The sequence below is a fragment of the Augochlora pura genome, chromosome 5 (genome assembly GCF_028453695.1).
Source record: "Augochlora pura isolate Apur16 chromosome 5, APUR_v2.2.1, whole genome shotgun sequence".
Classification (NCBI taxonomy): domain Eukaryota; kingdom Metazoa; phylum Arthropoda; class Insecta; order Hymenoptera; family Halictidae; genus Augochlora; species Augochlora pura.
In genome coordinates, this window is record NC_135776.1 from 20,913 (window position 1) to 39,730 (window position 18,818).

Genomic DNA, 18,818 nt, shown 5'->3' on the forward strand with positions numbered 1-18,818 from the left:
CTCTCTCTCTCTCTCTCTCTCTCTCTCTCTCTCTCTCTCTCGATCCTTCACCTTTCATTTGCTCTATTTCTCTCGTGCAATTTCCTCCTCGAGTCTTACTCTATTTTTTGCTGTGACCGCTGAGGATGCACCACGGTCGATGACTCGTAGGGGGAGCCGAATCGCATCAAATCGACACGGAGAGGACCGCGCCGAACGATCGCATACGCACACATACATGCGTACGCACGGTTCAGAGATTACTGACGGTCCTCGCGACGATACTGTACATCGATACTGATCGCGAGGAGTCGATTAATCGCGAAGAGTGCAGAAAACGGGTAATGGAACTTAATAGAGGGAAGAAAGTTTTAATGAGCACTGCTGATAGGTTTAGACGCTTCGCTGATGCGAAAGACTCGTTCTGCGACGGATGAATATTTCATGAGTGTTTTGCGAGGCAGCCAGTTTGATGGAAAACGAAGCGAAACGGCCGATGTAGACTATTTATTCTCCGATCCCCACGCATTATCGACCCCTATTTTAGGCTTCCTCCTTATCGCCGAGGACACCTAAACTATGTTTTTCGAATGGTTGCCGACCGTTAATGAAACGACAAATTTTTAACTATGCGACAACGAATACACGAGCGCAGCTTCCGTTACGTCCCGTCACGCTGTCGAGCGTCTCGCGTTAAAAAGAAGAGAGCAACGGCGACCTTGTTGAGTTTTTTAAGAAATAGTTGACAGGTTTTGGCGACCATGTTGGAAGAAGCAACAAAGAACTAGCAAGCGGGCGCTTGCTCAACCTGTTTTCCAACGATCCCACGCGATATCGAGAAGTTAACAAACTTTTCCTCCCTTATCCGGTCGTTTCGTGTAGGTCTGTACGATCGCTATCAGTGTGTAGCGTGTATCTGTTCTCGCAGCAAGAGCATACCGTATTCATGGAGAAGAAAAATAACCATGGGCCTGGAGAAAGTGTCCGGTAAACGTAAGAAGTGTACAAGTGAAACGGGAAAATAATGCGCGACCGTAGACCGTGGACCGAGAACCGTCTAACTGTGGTTCTATTTAAAAACAAATGTATTAATTGTATTAGGTTGGTGCATATGAAATGTCGGATTTTTAAGCGAATATATAAAACTTCATATCTTTTTTCAAAAGCTGTTGATTTAATCAAAATGTACCCCATTTGTTTCCATATACTTTTCCCAACGCGAGTTTAATTCATAGATGTCTGTCTTCAAGAAATTCTGATTTTTCGGACCAATAAACTATAGTATGGAATTTTTCAGACTGTCTCCATTTACATACTGTTTAACCCATAAAAACTACGCGTACGTCGTACAAAACAATTGCGAAATTAAATGAAGTAAAATATGTAATTTTATAAAATATAGATCGTTCGCCAACCGACTTTCACTATTTTAAACATTCAGGACAGTTTTTACGGGCTAAATAGTACATAAATGAAGACAATCTGAAATATTCCATATCAGAGTTTATTAATTCTAAAGATTAGAATTTGTTTAAGACGGGCATTTCTGTATTGATATATTGTTGAAAAGGGTGTAGTAAAGCAAACGGGGCATATTTTGATTACCGACATTTCATATGCACCAACCTAATATTTATTAATTTTAGCCAGTTTCTAGCTACTGACTGCTTAAAATGTAAAATCATCGACAGAAGCATCGGTGGTTCAGTGGTAGAATGCTCGCCTGCCACGCGGGCGGCCCGGGTTCGATTCCCGGCCGATGCAAAGTTTACTTTTTCATTTTGATTTTATTTCGAAAAAATAACACGATTTTAAAGGGGGAACATTGAATCAATTTTTTAAAATTATATTCCCGTAAAAGCTTCTTAACGTAATATAACAAAAACTTAACTTTAAACTATCTACTCGAAGATAAAGTAGATTAGATTAAAAAAGAATCACCAAGTAATTCCGAAAAATTCAAAATCACCGATTGCTGCCTCGAACAAAACTAATTGGATTTCGAAGCTAAACTAAAAGTTTCGAATAAAAACTTGAAAACTTCCCTTTGCAATAAACTAGTTTCGATTTAAAAGGAGCGATAATACACAATCACGACTATCGACCGTAGGGAAGAGCAACGCGTCGCTTTAAATTCCACTCGAATTATGTTCCTGTGGCAATCTTTGAGCGTGCGAGGGCTTTTAATTAAGGCCGAACGAGAGTATGTTATTTTGCAATTTGCATGCATTTCCATTTGCTTGCAAATTCGAAACAATATTTTTTAGCAAACTGAAATCTATTTCTCCATTTCATTCCACGTGTGGCCAGACGAGATCAACTAGCCTTTCGAGAAAACAACGAGCAAAGTATCCCGTTCAATATCCACTATTACACGGCTAATGTGTCTCTTTAGGGAATTACGTATCGAGCGAAACAGTTGAGCCTGTGACTCGTTATAATTAGATAACCGACCGACTTGGTCTTTAATTAAATTCCTTCGAGCATTGATGCTCGGTTCTTTTGCATTTCGCGAATTAACCCCCCCCCCCCCCCGGCCGATGATGTTCCTGGCCAGACGAGAATCCTGTTGCAGCATCGATCCGGTGGTTCTTGAAAGAAGACGACCGTGAACTCTGTAAAGAGACCCGCAGACTTTGTAGATTCTTAGGGTCAGCTGAACTAAACCTTGGGTCCTCGATCTTTTCACCCAGCTTTTAGTCGCAGTTTCCGTTCTCCTCTCGCTCCAATCTCTGAATCTTCTTCGCTTATCACCAGAAATCCTTAAACTTTCCCAAGTCGTCGTTTGTCCTTGATTTGGAAAAGTGTTGCGAAATTTTTAAACCAGAAAAACGCGAAATCGTGGCGACGTGCTCAACAGATCTGGAGTTTGAAGTAACTACAGCCAAGCTCCTCCGACTTCGTTGAACGTATATACATAGGCGGACATTAGTGAAATCGCGTTAATCGATTCTAATCGAATTTCACGATACGTCGGAGGGAATTGAGACGAATCGAGACGAGTCGACGGCGGCGCAACACGACGCCACAGTGAAATCGAGTATCGTGATAACCTCGACACAGAGCGAGTTGAAAGAAACGCGATGCCAAGGCCGTGTCCACGCGGAGAACCAGTACCAGTAAATGTCAGTTTAACCGGTTGAAGTACCTTTCCCTGTTGGAATCGATCGCCGCCACCGTCGCGCGAGATGCGGATCCGATCCAAGATTTTTTTTCCAGTACGGAGTATGCTCACCGAGAAAAATGCCAGGGGACCGTTACGGCTGTAATCACTCACGCTGCATCGCCACGAAAACCAATTATTTTTCCCTTCCGCTGCGAGTTCGTGATCTACAAATGAGTTCTAAGACAAACTTTAGATCGGCACATTAAAGATGTACAACATTGTAGCGGACCGTTATCGTCGCGGTGCTCACTGTGGTGAGACGTGGTAATACTTTGTGTTCACTACAGTGAGACATTGTATATACTTTATATTTCGGGTCTGCGATGTTCTCGGACCGTTGGCACGCTGGCCCGCGTTGCCCCTCGCACCTCCTGTCCAGCGGCACTGCGTTGCCGTTTCCAACGGTCAATGCGTGTCGTTTGTTTAACCATCGAAGCTGGATCGATCTGCTCCTAAGACGAGGAGTTGAGTACAAACGATCAAGGTGAGCGGTCGCATCCACCACAGCGCGAAGCATTGTACTCCCGATTCATCAGCAATACATTATCACATTTTACACATAACACTTTGTGTGTATTAAATAAAATATCTTTATTCTTCTCGACGTACACCCTACAACATCGTCCCGTAAAGTGATCAACTTTGACCGTCCACCGAGCAAAGAGAGAAGAAAAGCAAGAGGATCGCGAGTAAAACAACTTGTGTAATTTCGCTCGCGTACGAAGGAGACGCGGTGCAAGGATCAGTTGCGACGAGCCGACTCGACCGAGCCGAGCGACAGGACCAGGTGCGTTGACTTTGTTCAACGACAAACCGGATATCAGAGTCGAATGCCTGCCCTATCGCCGAGCTTTCCCTCGGATTGTTTTCTCGGCAGCCATTGTGTCGGAGTCCCGTGTCCCGTGTCCCATCTCCCGTATCCCAGGTTTCGGGTACCGGATCTTAGTCGGGCCAAAATTGCAATGAAACATCACTTTTCACCCTAGGTGTTGCAAATTAAATCTCTACGTTCGATTCGATGATATTTGTTACTTGTTCCAAGGTTCCAACGGGAAGAGTGAACCCGGCACTTCACGTTGAATTGCGGTCTAACGCACACTAGAAGACCGGAACAGACGACACAGTCGGTCTCCTTCGGATTGGTTTCTTTATTATGCTCGGGCCACGAAAGTGCAACGACCGACCCTGAACCAGAGTCATCGGCGAAACTGACGAAGGATTTGTTGTCTCGCGCCAGCCTCGACCTCCGGCGAAAAACTTCTGCTACGGACAATGTGAACAATTAGCGCGGTATTGTCTGAGCCGCAAGTCTTCTGATCGCGATGTTAAAAAGTATATGGGTGCAATCGATAACAACGGCTAGAATTTGCTAGAGCTCCTTTATTACACGGTGTCAATTTCCAACTATCTGGGGGAGTAGAAATTTGAGCATCATTTTTGTAAAGCTGGAATCAGAACGTTGTGGAACACAAGCATCGGTGGTTCAGTGGTAGAATGCTCGCCTGCCACGCGGGCGGCCCGGGTTCGATTCCAGCATTTAATCCGCATAAATAGTATTGTATCGTGTGTAAAGTGAGCAAATCGTGCCCCCAGTGCATCTAGTTGTGCCCGCGATTAATCTGAGCGTTTAATCGCGCTCCTCAGTGCAGTTTCAAAATCAAAAAGTTGAATAAAAAAAAAGGGGCGAGTGACCTAACCTCTCTCGGAGAGGTTAACTCCGCTGACGACTTATGCGCAGACGCGCCCACTCCGTGCGCTCACCGGATAACCCCCACCGTCGCCATAATGGACTCTAGTGACAAGGGGCCCACGGCCGAAAACTCCACCGACTTTATCACTAAAAAAGTCCCAGAAATTAGCCTAAGCCCAGCAAGCCATACCACAAAACATGAAAACGAAAAAAACCCGAAGTCAACACCTAATATCGAAAAGCCCCTAGGCACATCACACAGAACCCCAGCCACACATTCGAGGCCCTCTCTCAATACCTCTTCATCTACGGCCCTAGAAAAGCTGTACAAAGCCGCGCTTAAGGAAGCCGGCAAACTTAAATCCCCCATCCCCCCCATTCTCACAAAAAAAAGGCCTTCCAGCCAACCACTAGCCACAGTTAATAAACTCGGCGATCCAGGCAGCTCCGAGGATAACAATATATGGCTCTCGCCCAAAAAAACGTACAAACCCCACCCTACCCCAAATTCAGACGACTTAAACACACAGAATCGCTTTCACGCCCTGGACCACCACAGTCCAGAAACCATAAATATAAATCAGCGAACACCCTCAATAAACAATTCGGACACAGAAACAGAGAAACCAAAGCACAGAAGGCCGCCCCCAATCTATGTTAATAGCATCACAATTACAAATTTAATACAATCGCTAAAGCACACGCTGACTCCTACCGAAACCTTCACGGTAAAACAACTCGAACCTTTAGAACATATAATCCACTGCAACAATACCTGCACGTATGATAAAATAAAAAAAATCCTTATAGAGAATCATCAAAAATTCTATTCATACACGCCGAAACACTTAAAACCAAAAAACATCATACTAAAAGGCGTAAACGGCGACTTCACCGAAGTAGACGTGCGTAACGAAATAGAAAGTTTAAGCCTCCCAAATACGAACATAGTCAAAGTCTCAAAAATAGCATTAAATAAGAGAAAGCCGGAACTGGCGAGTTACCTCATACAACTTACAAACAACAGTAATCCCACCGAGCTAATAAAAACTAAATCAATTTTACACCAACCCATCTTATGGGAGCCCCTGCGCAAAAAGGAACTGCACCAATGCAGAAAATGCCAAAGACTAGGGCACACAAGTGCCAACTGTAATCTCGGGTATAGATGTGTTAAATGTATCCACCCCCACGGCCCAGGAGAGTGCAAAACACCAATCAATGCAGATAAAACCTCGATATACTGCATAAACTGCGAGTCATACGGACACCCAGCCTCATATAGAGGGTGCCCCTTCTACCAGTTCGCATTAAACCACAAGAAGGAACAAACGCAAACTCGCCAACAAAAAAGAGAAACAAGAATCACGGACATAAAAGAATCCGTATCCTCAAACAAGCAGATAAATAATCCTACATACAGAAACGCAAATCCACTAAGCTCACCGCCACCATCAACACCGATACCAAACGCATGGCACTCATCTAATAATTCTGCACAATATCTCTTTCCCCGTACCCCGCAAAGCGCACCCAAGCTCACAGACATAAATGAGAACTTCGATATGGCCAATATAATGAATCACTTAAAACAAACAATAACCCTAGCCATCAATGCGCAACTAAGCACCCTTACTCAAATAATACATAGCAACGCCAACAAAATTAACAGATTATACGAAGCGTTTGACCTCCACGATGATTAATACACCCTCCAACACCCCTAAAACACGCGAACTAAAAATCACAGCCATCAACGTCAACTCCTTAATAGCACTCAACAAACGCTACGACCTCCTCAATTTTCTAAATACCCATAGTATCGACATAGCCCTAATCTCAGAGACCAAACTCAACAAAAAGCACAAAATCCAACTCAAAAATTACAACATCATCAGAACCGACAGACCCCGCGCAACGAAAGGAGGCGGCACTGCCATCATAATCAAAAACAATATAAATTTCGAAACAACATACACCCCATCATCCGCAAACAACTGCATACTCGAATACAGCATCGCGAAAATCAAGCTAACGCACAATAAATTCCTATACATCATCGCAGCATACGCCAATAACAGTGACAAGAGCATTTACATAACTGAACTCAACCATCTTTTCAATAGCCTCAAACTAAACGCCCATAATAACTATTACATATTAGCCGGAGACCTGAACTCCAGACACACTGACTGGGGCGATAGACTCACAAATAAAAAAGGCTCCATGCTTAATAAATGGGAAACCTCAGCAGCAATAACATACAGAGCAAGAATAACGCCGCCAGACTCAGCCACCTTCCCCAGTGCAAACACGTTCCTCGACCTCTGCATCACGGACGAACGAATTCAACTCACAGGCCTCAACCTCAACAAAATCCCAACCGCGCACTACAACAGCGATCACCGAGCACTAATCTTCACGACAGCGCTACCAGAAGAAACACTTGCTCCCAACCAACTAGGAAGACACAAATACATCTTCAAGAAGACGAGATGGAGTAAATTCATCAAAAGACTCGACAAAAACCACAACACAAAAACCACAATAAAAACAATTTTTTTCCATATATATATTTTTTTTTCTCTTTGCTTCTTTTTTGTGTTTCTCTTTTCGAGAAAATGATCTATACGCTGCTCACACTATTCTTTTTAACATAAATAATAATCAGCAATATAAAATTATGGAAAATGGAATAGTTACGAAGAGGAGGATTTTTGATCCAATTTACGCGTATCTATAGGAAAAAGTTAGCCGTTGAACACGATGGACCTACGTCTATTGGTTTGCCCTGAAAACGAAGCATTACAAGAGCATCGGTGGTTCAGTGGTAGAATGCTCGCCTGCCACGCGGGCGGCCCGGGTTCGATTCCCGGCCGATGCAAAATTTATTTTTTCATTTTATTTGAATAATGTTCCAAAAACAACGATCACCGGGCCCATAAAGCGCAGCGAAATTGGCGATAGGAAAACACATGAAAGCTGTTAATTGACGAACGCGATCTAGCCGAAGTGACGATAACGCGATGTCGCGTCGCCGGTTGTAAGACGAGAAAGAGAAACGCTTTGGACGAAAAGTGAGAGAGTTCTAGAGAGCTATGCGACCAGATGCGCTCCGCTATCGCTATTGGACAACTCAAGGACCTTAACAATTAACACGTTGAGCGCGGCGCCGGTCCCTGGGGACCGGTGCTGAACTTTTCTCCGGGACGGCACCGGTCCCCAGGTACCGGCGTTAGACTTTTCGTTATGCCCACATCGGTCCGGTGGAACCGGCAGTATTAAAGTTAAAAAATAAATGTCGCCTGAATGAAATGTAGTCAAATATAGTTTTAATGAGCTTTATTAAAGCATTTTAAACAAAAGTGTGGCTGGGATTTACACATGTAACAAAATGTGACAACCTTTTCTGATCATCTTACATTATCGCATCATTAGAGGTGACCGCTTGGCGGCCGCTCGCTGCCGGCAGAGCGGAAAGGCCAGAAATATTGGCGCCGCGCTCAACGTGTTAAGAAGACTCGTTTTTAAACGGTACCACGTGTCCAGATGAAATCCAGATTTCGTGGGACCTCGGCTCCAACATAGCCAACGCTTTGAATTACCAAATGTTTCGTAATGTACCAAACTATTGAACGATCCAAAATGTCGAACGCAAAAAATTGTAAACATAATCGTTGACCACATTGGCTAATTGCAAAGAAGACTCTATATTATCGAGCAATGGAAAATACTTTTAGGCGAACAATCTGCGAATTCAGCGGGTCCTTACGTGGTTAACGATCCATCTACTCCGCATGGTACACCCTCGCGCGCATCCCGTGGCAATCCACCTCCTTGGCCTGCATCTTTCGCTTCCCTTCAGCCGCCCCTACTTCCAATCCTTTCAATCTACCCCCTTTGTCCGTCGTTTCTTTCAGCAAGACGGCCCAGTTCCCCAAAGGAATTCCCGCGCCACCGTCGTACGCGTAAGTACATACATGTATATATGTATATCCCGGGTTTCTTCTCCCGGCTGAATAAACAGGCCAGGAATGCGTGGGTGCGCGCGTCGCATCTACGTTCATACCGGCCGTGCCCGCGTCTACGTCCAGAGCCACGTCCGCGTTCCCAGCGCCTGCATAATGCACCGGTCATTGTTCATCGCCAGTCGAGTCTCGAGGCTTCACGGATCCGCGTAATATTCCGACTTACCGCGTTACCATCGGCCGACTCGAGACCAGTCATAAATTAAGGGATAACGTGTCTGACAAAAACTTGGACCTCCGTGCTGCCTTATATCCAGATCTAACGGATAGAATAAGATAAGATGCACACGTCCGACACATTCGAAAAGCAGCGTTGCGCTCCTTGTTCCTAGCTGACCCGTCCGAATCGCTGGTTACTTCGGGTATCGATACCATCGACAATGCTTTCCTTTGGATCGTTTCGACTCTCCCGTAGTTAACCTCATCTACTGGAACGTGGAAGGGACGAAGAGGGAAGGAGCGTCGAGAATGTAACAAGAAGAGAGCTGGAACAAGCGAGGAGAGTTGTGAATCGTTAAGGGAAAAGGCTCCGTTCTTCCATGATAATTTCGCGGCGTGTAATAGAGACGCGCGTGTCCATTGCAAAAGCCTCTTTGCTTCTCTTTTCGATAGCAAACCCACGGGAAAACAACGACTGATTAATATTTCCGGTGTATCGAAATTCAGATGCCTGGCTCCGCAAACAAACCCGATGCATGTTCGTCAGGTTAATTGAATTTATGACTCGATATTTCGAGCGGCAGCGATTACGATCGACGATCGACGATCGACGATCGACGATCAACGATCGGTCCTCAAACAATAGCGTAGATCGTTGATCCGACTCTCCTCTCCTCTTCCTCTTCCAGCGATCCTACAAATTCGTCGGACCGAACGACTCGACTCGAGAGGAGTCTTCCGAAAGTTCTCGAGAACGACTCGGAGAAGGGTCGACGAACAGCTCGATGAAGAGCTCTAGCAAGAAACTAGCCAGGGGTATCGTTAATTGCGTCGGAAGCTAGACGATACACCAACGTATCGTTTCCTCGGTGGAATCTCGTTAACCGGGTTGTTGGATACGCGAGCGTGAGTGCCGCCAATCGGCATCAATCACTGTGGAGCCAAGGAACTAGAAACGTGCCATGGCCACACGTGATTTATACGCGCTGTCGCTCGGTAACCCGAAAATGGGAAGGAAGCCGACTTTCCTCGGGCAGGCTTTGTCAGTCCTTCTCCTAGCACTCGAGCAACTGTCGTTTTCCGAGGTAATTCCGAATCCGAGATCGACGAAATTCCTAACCTTCGTTGCTTGAAGGTGGCAAAGGCTGTCCGAGAGATGAAGAGGAAGAGAGACAGAGAGAGAACCCGAAGGAAAGGGTTTCGCTCCGGTCGATGTTGCTGGATGTTGCAGCGTCCACGAACGCTGTTCGTTCCCGCGCGATATTTTCGACAATCGACACAAAACGCAACGAATTTCTAATCGATTCTATCCGCGGATCGGTTGCACGAGCATCTCCGGTTGCGCTAACGACCGCGGCCGTTTCCAATTACTGCGTGTCTCGTAACAGGGTTTGACTGTCGCGTTTCTCGCGAAAAGAGGACGCTCATGGTTGTTCCCGGGTCGAGTTCCAGCCAGCGATTCGTCATGGCGATGCGTCGTTCCGGTTTCATTAACGCGGACGCGTACTACGACGACGGAGCGAAAGAGCAAAATCCTTCCTCGCTCGAATTGGGAATACCCTACTACGTCCATACCATTAGTTTCTATGCAACTCGTCCTAGTTCTGCGATTTCAAACTAATGCAACTTGGTGTTCATCGATTGTAAACTGTATAGATTGATAGATTCCTTCGTAACTGTGATAGGCTGTTTTACAAGTTTTTCAAGACAAATAGCGGAGGAATATGGACTGTCAGCGACCTGACGTTTGCACGCAGCAAAATTATTTCCTCCCTCTCTTTTTCTCTTGATACCTATGCAAAGTACGGCACTCGTCTATGGGAAATTGAAGCTCGCGATGATACGCGGTTCCCTCGCCGTCATAAATGGCCCCGCTGAATGGCTGAAAATAACCGCGCGGATTTTATAGCACGTCCGTTACGACCGCCATCGTCCCAAAATATCCGAGTGTATTAACCTTTCCGATCTGACATTATTTAATAGTTGCCATGTTCCGAACACACGGTCATTATTAGCTACAATTACATTTATTATTACCTATATATACACATATATATATCTCCAGGAGTTTTGTGCTCGCCATCATTGTCCTACGAATTCGCGCTCTACTAACAATATTGGATTATCCCAGAACGCAGTTCTTTGTGTTAAACATTAAAACTTACTATTTTCTATTGGTTCACGGCGTTAACGAGAATGCGTTTAATCGGATTTTTCGAGTACCTTTTGGGACAATCCTAATCGAAAAAAACAAACAGCGTCGATGGTACCTACGTCGACAAGCGTTATATATGACGAAAGGTGGTATATTTATCAATGATTTTGGAAGTTAGTGTTCCATGGCCGAGATCTGGCCGCGATTCGAAGTCAGCAGGGCATCGTATAAACCGTCCAGACGCTCGTAAATCCGTTTAATTCGCGTAAATTAACAACTGGCTTTCCGATAAATTATTCGCAATGATAAAATCTGGCGGCCGACTACGACGCTCGAAATCTGGGAAGGAGGTGTGAGAGAGACACACACGTAGAGAGGGAGGAGAGAGAGAGAGAGAGAGAGAGAGAGAGAGAGAGGGAGAGAGAGGGAGAGAGAGAGAGAGAGAGAGAGAGAGAGAGAGAGAGAGAGAGAGAGCAGGATGTTTATGTCGGGTACGGGTGTGAGTGCGGGTGCACGGGCACAAACGAGAGCGAGTACGATGCGTTTCCTCCCTCCGATTCTCGTGGCCGGCTTCGGTTGCTCTTTTTCTCGGCCTTGATCGCTCTGGCATGGAGCAAGGACCGAGGAGAAAAAGGAAAGGATCCACGGTCGGGAGAAGAAGCGAGTGAAATTTCTCTCTCTCTTCTCATGCTCGTATTCGTGCTCGTGCATACAGGACCGCCCGGAGTACATACACGCAGCTCCGTTGCCTTCGTTTAGGTGCCTGTTTGCCCCTGTGCGACTCTATATGGAAGTAGGGAACGACTTCGAGCCCGCTATCCACTCTCCCGTATCGCTACCAATCGCGAGTCCAGATTCGAGAGTCTTGGTCTGGCCCAAATCGATCCGTGATCGACGATATTTCCCGTTCGAATTGAACAGGGTAGACAAAAACAACAGATGGTAAACAAAAACGATACGTTTTTGTCGCGGGTCAACGTCGACGCATCGAATGTTTGCTTAATTTCTAGTCTTAATGGCGAATCAGCCGATAACGAAGCACCGTCGTCTACTTTCGACTCTTCTTTGCAACAACATGCGCTCGCGACAGCTATAAACAATTAAGAGTAACGCGACATTCGCGTTCACCGGTAGTCTCGATCCTGTCCTTCTTCTGCTACCGTGAACGGGAAGAAGAAAGGAAGTCAAAAGGGAAGAAAGTACTGTCCAACAACCGGTTGTTGCAATTACCGGATAAAATTCGCGGCAGCCTCTGGACGATCCGTTGAATTGTCATCGACGACGAGAAACCGGAAGAGGGATGGGAACGTTCCAAAGAACGATGACGGGGGTTGTTACGAGAAAACGAAAAGATCGTGAGCGATTACTCAGAAACTGTGACCTCGAGATAACGCTGGTAAACGAGGAGACGAGTAAGATCGAGTCAGCAGGCAGGATAACGCAGCGATGAATCGAGTAGACGTGGAAATCATTAACCTTGCTTGTTCGAGGCAACGAGGTATGGAATTTGTATGCGTCACACACGGCCGCGACTGTCTCGGACGACGCTTAAATAGAGACACGAGAATTACAATGCTGCAGCGCCAACGACAACGCATGCCTCTTACTCGCCCAAGATAATGGACCTCCTCCGCGATCATCTCCTCGACTCCGTCCGAGGAATCTCGCAGCTACCGAGCCACCAAGCACCGGAGCACTACTGATTACTTTCCCTTATGTGTCCAAGATTTCTTTTCATTTGTTGTTGTAAGACGTTACCGATACCCCCGAGAATCAAAATTTTCTTCAAATATATAAATCAACGTGTTAATAATCGAGGTTCTACGTACAATATTATGTATAATGCTATGACGCGCGGAGCTGCACGGTGCCTAAAAATCTGATTTAATCTAATTAATCCCGAGACGATGGCCAGAATTGCAGAAGCAGTTCCCGAATTGTTGAACCGTCGATCCCTCTGTATCGCGCAAACCGCATTGAATGAACAACGTGTCTCGAGACACGGATGAGTCATTGAACGAAAAGAGATCAACGTAGACGGTGCAGAGGTAGACAGACATTACGAAACAGGTGTACTAGAAAAGGGACTCACCTTCGGCGTTCTTCTTGCCGGGGACAATGTTGAACACGGAGGTGGATTTCCGCCATCCCCTCCAGTTGTTGCAAAGGGACTCCGGCTCGCTGCTCCAGCTGCAGAGGGAGTCCTCCTCGAAACGATCCGAATCCTCGAAAGAGTAACGATCAGTACAATCGGTCCCCTCCCAGTCGATTATGACGCCGTGCTGACCGGTACCGTCCTCGACGGTCCCGGGTCCGGGGGACGCATCGGTCGGCCCTCTGGCTGTGGCCCCGCCGCCAGAATTGTTGCCGCCTCTATTCCATCCGCCACCGCTACCACTACCACCGCCAGCTCTGCCTCCACCGGTGCCGCCACCTCCGGCGTTACCGCCACCACCCCCGCTTCTTCCGCCACTGCCCCCACCTCCAGATGCCGATGCCGATGCTGCCGCACCGTTGCCGCTGCGCCTTCCTCCGCCGCTACCACCCACCGCCACGGAAGATCGAGCCAGGTTGCCCGCCAGTTTTAATTATCGTAGGAATCGACACGCGCGACACTGCGCGCTCCCCCCCCCCCCCCCTCCCCACCCCCCAAAAAAGCAACGTTTACCCTTCGACGACGGTCCCACCGCAATCACGAAACGACGACACCGTTCAAGAAAAACCTGATAACCCGGCACCGTTTTCCCCCCGCGCCGATCGCCACCGCCTGCTGGATAACAGAAACGATTATTTAACCTCGGACGACGAACGCTCGCGCTGCTCGGCAACCAGCCATTTTTTCGAGCTAATTTTACGACCTATTTTCTCAGCCCCAGTAACAAATCGAGGTGTTCGGTCGACATGCTTTATCTGCTCTTATTCGATTCGTTCGGTAAACTTAGAAAACGACAGGCTGATTGTTCAACCCGAGAGAAGATTAAGGGTCGAGGTTTGCTCCGCATACCGAATCCCACGATTCGACCACCACCACAATTCAGAATTGCTCGATCGGTGACTCTGTCGGGATCTAATTCTCCGATGAACCCTGTTACGGAACACTAGCGTTCCGTACCGCAAAACGGTTGCGATCGTGAATTTTATTAACTACACTACTAATACGTACAACAGGCGACTAATTGTAAAAGCCAAAAGTAATATGCCGCGTAGAATTGCGGCCAACCTGATCCACATACTATATACATATATGTTGAATCTATAGTATAGCAATTTATTTATCGTATAATTATTAAGATGGCCAAAATAGCCGTATAAACAATTAATATATCTCTATTTATAACAGTGTATTTTATAATACGGACAATAATCTAATCGCTCTTCGCGTTCGATAGCTCCAACACCAAAAGAACGCTGTTGTATCCTCGCGACCGAATTAATCTAGTTGCGGTTTTCAACTGTAAACAGTCCGAGTAGGTCACGCATGCAACAGGGCAACCAGCTAAAAACGCGGAATGGTGGCCGTGGGATAAATAGGTATACGGGTGGAAGAACAGTCGATGCATCGAGGTGGGTTTTCGAAAATCTTTCAATAGGAATACGACTCGGTGGCGCGAACGTTAATTGAGAAATTCGGGAGGATGCTCGTGACCACCATTTTGCCACCGCCGACACGGCGTCTGATATTACCTCCCCCTATTATACTGCTGTCACCGGAGACAGCCATGCCGTCGGTAACCACTGCTTTTATTAACTCTAGTCGACGATTTACGATCAAGTTGACTGAAAACGAACATCTATTTTATTAACTTAGCGACTGGCTCAGTTTGGTCACTTTCAACCCGTCGCGACACGCGTAAAGCCGCATCGAGTTGAATTTCTAACGTATACCTCTCACTTTCGAATTTTCTTTCAAATAACTATCCTACGGCGGATAATATAAATAAAACTAGACCAATGTGCGCAAATAAATCCGGTCTTCCCAGTAACCGATATCTGTATACAGCCACAACATCAAACGGCCAACCGCCACCGTAGAATAAAACCAGGTGATATCTGCCCGCCAACGTCCAAATACCGTTCCTCGAAATATAATTCGGAATCGTATTCGAAAACAAAAACATCTCTTGGAACGGATGAACACGGAACGAATTTAACACCGGCGAAAACAGTTGGAAATCATCGGAACGCTGGATGATACAAGAACAGCTGATTCGCGTCGCTACAATGTTTGAACAGCATATTGATTTTTCCCTCGCGAGATGAGGATCTGTTTTTATGTTTCACTCAAGTTCGCGCGTCTGCAGAAATCGACGAGCCGATCCTTTTATTTACTTCGTAGAACGAGGTCGAGGAGTTCGATCGTAGGAGTGCTAGCCGACGGGAATCATCGAATGTTAAACAGACGGCCGCGTGTAATTAGGTTAGGTTAGGTTATGTTAGGTTAAGTAGGCTCTGCTATGACGCGAGTCACGCCAGGACAAGGTGAAATTCGAAATAGGGATGGCGTAGATCGTCGAGGAACGAGGGACGCGAGCATAGGGACCTTGGCGGGTCGACAGACCCACGCCAAGAACGTGCGACGACCCCGACCCCGACCCCGCTAAGGGGAGAGAACAACCTCTCTCCGTTTCTTACATCCACCACTTCTTGAGACTCGGTCTTGCTGTTCAACCTTTCACACCTTTCTTTCGCGCATACGTGTAGCATATACGTACACACGTACGAATACAGAGAGAGGGGCCAGTAAAGGATAGGGATGAATATACATATACATGTACGCAGACGTATCCGTATATGTACACACTCGTACGCACACATATATGTAGAATACAATGCATACACGAATACGCGCGTATAATTCAGTACACTTTTCCTGCTTACCTCACCCTCTCTAACGAGTTTACCGTTCCGTCACTGGTGCACTTCACACCACTCCTCTTCTTTTCCTTCACCTACCACCTATTACTACTACCTACTACACTACCACTACTACTACTACTACTACTACAACACTATGACCAGCACCACCGAACGAACAGTACCGAACCAGAACAGAATGGGGAGTAGTACACAAACACAGTTTATATGTATACGCGCGTTATATGTATACACACATAGAATCGCGCACTCGACAACAGAGTAGGACAGCTGAGCCACCAGTGCCCCACCAGTTTTATGTAAGAGACATTTCGCACTGTGTCCGCGGTAACTTCTGCAAAGGTTCAACCCGACGCGGGCACGCGACAATTCGACTAACTTACGTCGAGATTGCACACTACCACTGCACTAACTGCTCGAAAACTCTTGTTAGCCTACCCCATCGGCGACAACAACAAATATGGCGAGCAAACCTCCGCCTGCACCTCGCTGATACGACTGCCAGCTAACCGCTAGGTGGCGACCAAAACGCCATCCCGGCCCCGACCAGTCCCGACAACCCCCCACCGACGATATCTTGGTTCCTATCCCAGCCTAAAGCTGTCGAAAGCAATCTAAAGTTCCAGCCAGCGATGGCGAATAGAAATGAACGATGTTAACATACGCCATTAACACCGAGCATTCTAGACCAGAAACCAGGAACTTGGATCTCTTTTATAACTCTTTCACTACCGTTGGCGTCTATTGCAGTCATCTGTATACATCTACGCAGTTATAGGCGCTTTGAACGTACAGGCGCTGTTTTCGACTGTTTCTGTCGACGTTCGACAAACTTCGACAAACTTTTGCCATCTATGATATGCGACCGGCAAATCTTGGCAGAAATAATTATAACGAACGTGAGCGATACGTCCCAGTATTTCGATCGGACAAATCTGCTGCGAAAAGCGTGTCGACGAATCAAAATCTACAGTAGCGAAAGAGATAATCTACATATGTACAAATACCTACTTACATAGGTCACTCTTCTCGTGAATATAGCGCTGGAACCCTTTATTCAACTGCGCATGAGCATTATTGCATCTGTCCGATTTTGGATGAATTAACGACATCTTGTATCAATATGTCCAAATTCGTTATGAATCAATAATATGTGTTGTACATATATGTTCGTAGAAAATATATGTAAAACGTACAAGAACATTCTGTTATGTGTGTGACATAATAAAACTATATTTTCAAGTACACAATATTCAATTCATGAAATTTTATACGACTTGTTATTATATCGTTCTTTCAGGCATTACTGTTTAAATTCTGCCGCACATTCAGACGTTTCTTCGTTTTTGTCTACAACAATTAGATTATCGACCACGACTATCGATACTGCTATCGAAACGCGCTGTCGATTACTCTTTGAAATCGATTTTAGGAATTGTACAATCGCGCGCCGGAAGATACGCATCTTCTTTTCCTTTTAGACTTCCTGCCCTGTTCGTGTTGTGTCGGGGAGTGCTCGGTAAATACAATTTACAGGTATTTTACCAAAAAACTTAATATTATGCAAAAAATAATGGCTTGAATAAACAGAGGGGATGTATTTGCACCTGTATCTATTAATATATCGATCATATTAATATTTAATATTAAGATGTAATTGGATGAAATTGATGTCATGAAAGTCGTGTGCATTATGGACGCTATTTGTCAAGACATAACCTAAAAGTAACCCCACACTGTTTATATCCAGCGATCACAATTACACGAATAATCAACCAGAACTTTAAATGCGATCGTTCTGAGAGTGTACGTACAAGCCATTCATTGAATATTATTTTCGACAGAGATGCCACCAAAAAGGGGAAAGGTACAAAAGGAGGAAGTCCAAGTCTCTCTTGGACCTCAACTACGCGAAGGAGAAGTTGTTTTTGGTGTTGCACATATTTTTGCAAGTTTCAACGATACATTCGTCCACGTAACCGACCTTTCGGGCAGGTACGTTTTGAAACAATTTTTCGCATGAACAATTAGTACTGTACAAGTACAAATACGTCTACCGAAAATGTTCGCAGAGAAACTATTGCCAGAGTTACCGGTGGAATGAAAGTTAAAGCAGATCGTGACGAAGCTTCTCCATATGCTGCTATGCTTGCTGCTCAGGTAAATTGCTTTCTATTTGAAAAAACTCTACGCTTTGATTTATCCACATACAGGCAGCACCTAAATGTTCATCTCTTGACTCTAGGTGTGTTCATGTTTGTGGAATACTAAGCTGCTCCCTTCCCATGGAAATGAGTCGTTTATATGATGTATCGCATTTCTTTATCTGGGAGCATACATTATAGATAAATCTATAAAACATCTTGTAATGGTCATATATGAATGTTTGTAATATTTGCATTAATTGTTGATAGGATGTAGCAGAGAAATGCAAATCCCTTGGAATTACGGCACTTCACATTAAACTACGAGCTACTGGAGGAAACAAGACAAAGACGCCTGGTCCTGGTGCACAGTCTGCTTTACGCGCTCTAGCTCGTTCTAGTATGAAAATTGGCCGTATAGAAGATGTTACACCTATTCCATCTGACTCTACGCGTAGAAAGGGCGGTCGTCGTGGACGCAGGCTGTAAATGATGGTTCTATGCGTGCTTTATTATCTTTCAAAAATAAATATTTAAAAATATATCGCTGCATTATATTTTTATACCCTCCTGGCGTTTAATATATAGATAACACAGTTCAGGCGTACTCCTACACCCTAGA

General features: G+C 45.6%; 2 protein-coding genes and 2 non-coding genes across 6 annotated transcripts in view; 3 read left to right on the forward strand and 1 right to left on the reverse strand.

Annotated features, from left to right (window-relative positions):
* Dora (zinc finger SWIM domain-containing dorado) overlaps nucleotides 1-13,764 on the reverse strand; it is a 32,698-nt gene extending 18,934 nt beyond the window's left edge. For both annotated transcript variants that reach the window (XM_078181969.1, XM_078181968.1), the window contains exon 1: nucleotides 13,270-13,764. The gene's annotated coding sequence lies outside the window, so the exon portion shown is untranslated. The remainder of the gene's footprint in view (nucleotides 1-13,269) is intronic.
* On the forward strand, nucleotides 1,673-1,743 carry Trnag-gcc (transfer RNA glycine (anticodon GCC)). Its single transcript has one exon. It is a non-coding gene; the product is annotated as a tRNA-Gly (tRNA).
* On the forward strand, nucleotides 7,649-7,719 carry Trnag-gcc (transfer RNA glycine (anticodon GCC)). Its single transcript has one exon. It is a non-coding gene; the product is annotated as a tRNA-Gly (tRNA).
* A 3,706-nt stretch (nucleotides 13,765-17,470) lies between the features above and the next one.
* On the forward strand, nucleotides 17,471-18,738 carry Rps14 (ribosomal protein S14). Of its 2 annotated transcripts, none has more exons than XM_078180379.1 (4): nucleotides 17,471-17,588; nucleotides 17,897-18,047; nucleotides 18,125-18,212; nucleotides 18,467-18,738. In XM_078180379.1, exons 2-4 carry the CDS (start codon nucleotides 17,899-17,901, stop codon nucleotides 18,683-18,685), a joined length of 456 nt encoding a protein of 151 aa, XP_078036505.1. In that variant the 5' UTR covers nucleotides 17,471-17,588; nucleotides 17,897-17,898; the 3' UTR covers nucleotides 18,686-18,738. The 2 variants fall into 2 exon arrangements, with proteins under 2 accessions (XP_078036505.1, XP_078036506.1); XM_078180380.1 differs by having other exon boundaries at nucleotides 17,511-17,571.
* Nucleotides 18,739-18,818: the final 80 nt, after the last annotated feature.

What these genes read in the sequence shown, in the direction of transcription:
- Rps14 (XM_078180379.1), top strand. Translation starts at nt 17,899, where the DNA reads ATGCCACCAAAAAGGGGAAAGGTACAAAAGGAGGAAGTCCAAGTCTCT. An exon ending in GTAACCGACCTTTCGGGCAG is followed by an intron (nt 18,048 to 18,124) that starts GTACGTTTTGAA and finishes AAATGTTCGCAG; the next exon opens with AGAAACTATTGCCAGAGTTA. An exon ending in CTGCTATGCTTGCTGCTCAG is followed by an intron (nt 18,213 to 18,466) that starts GTAAATTGCTTT and finishes AATTGTTGATAG; the next exon opens with GATGTAGCAGAGAAATGCAA.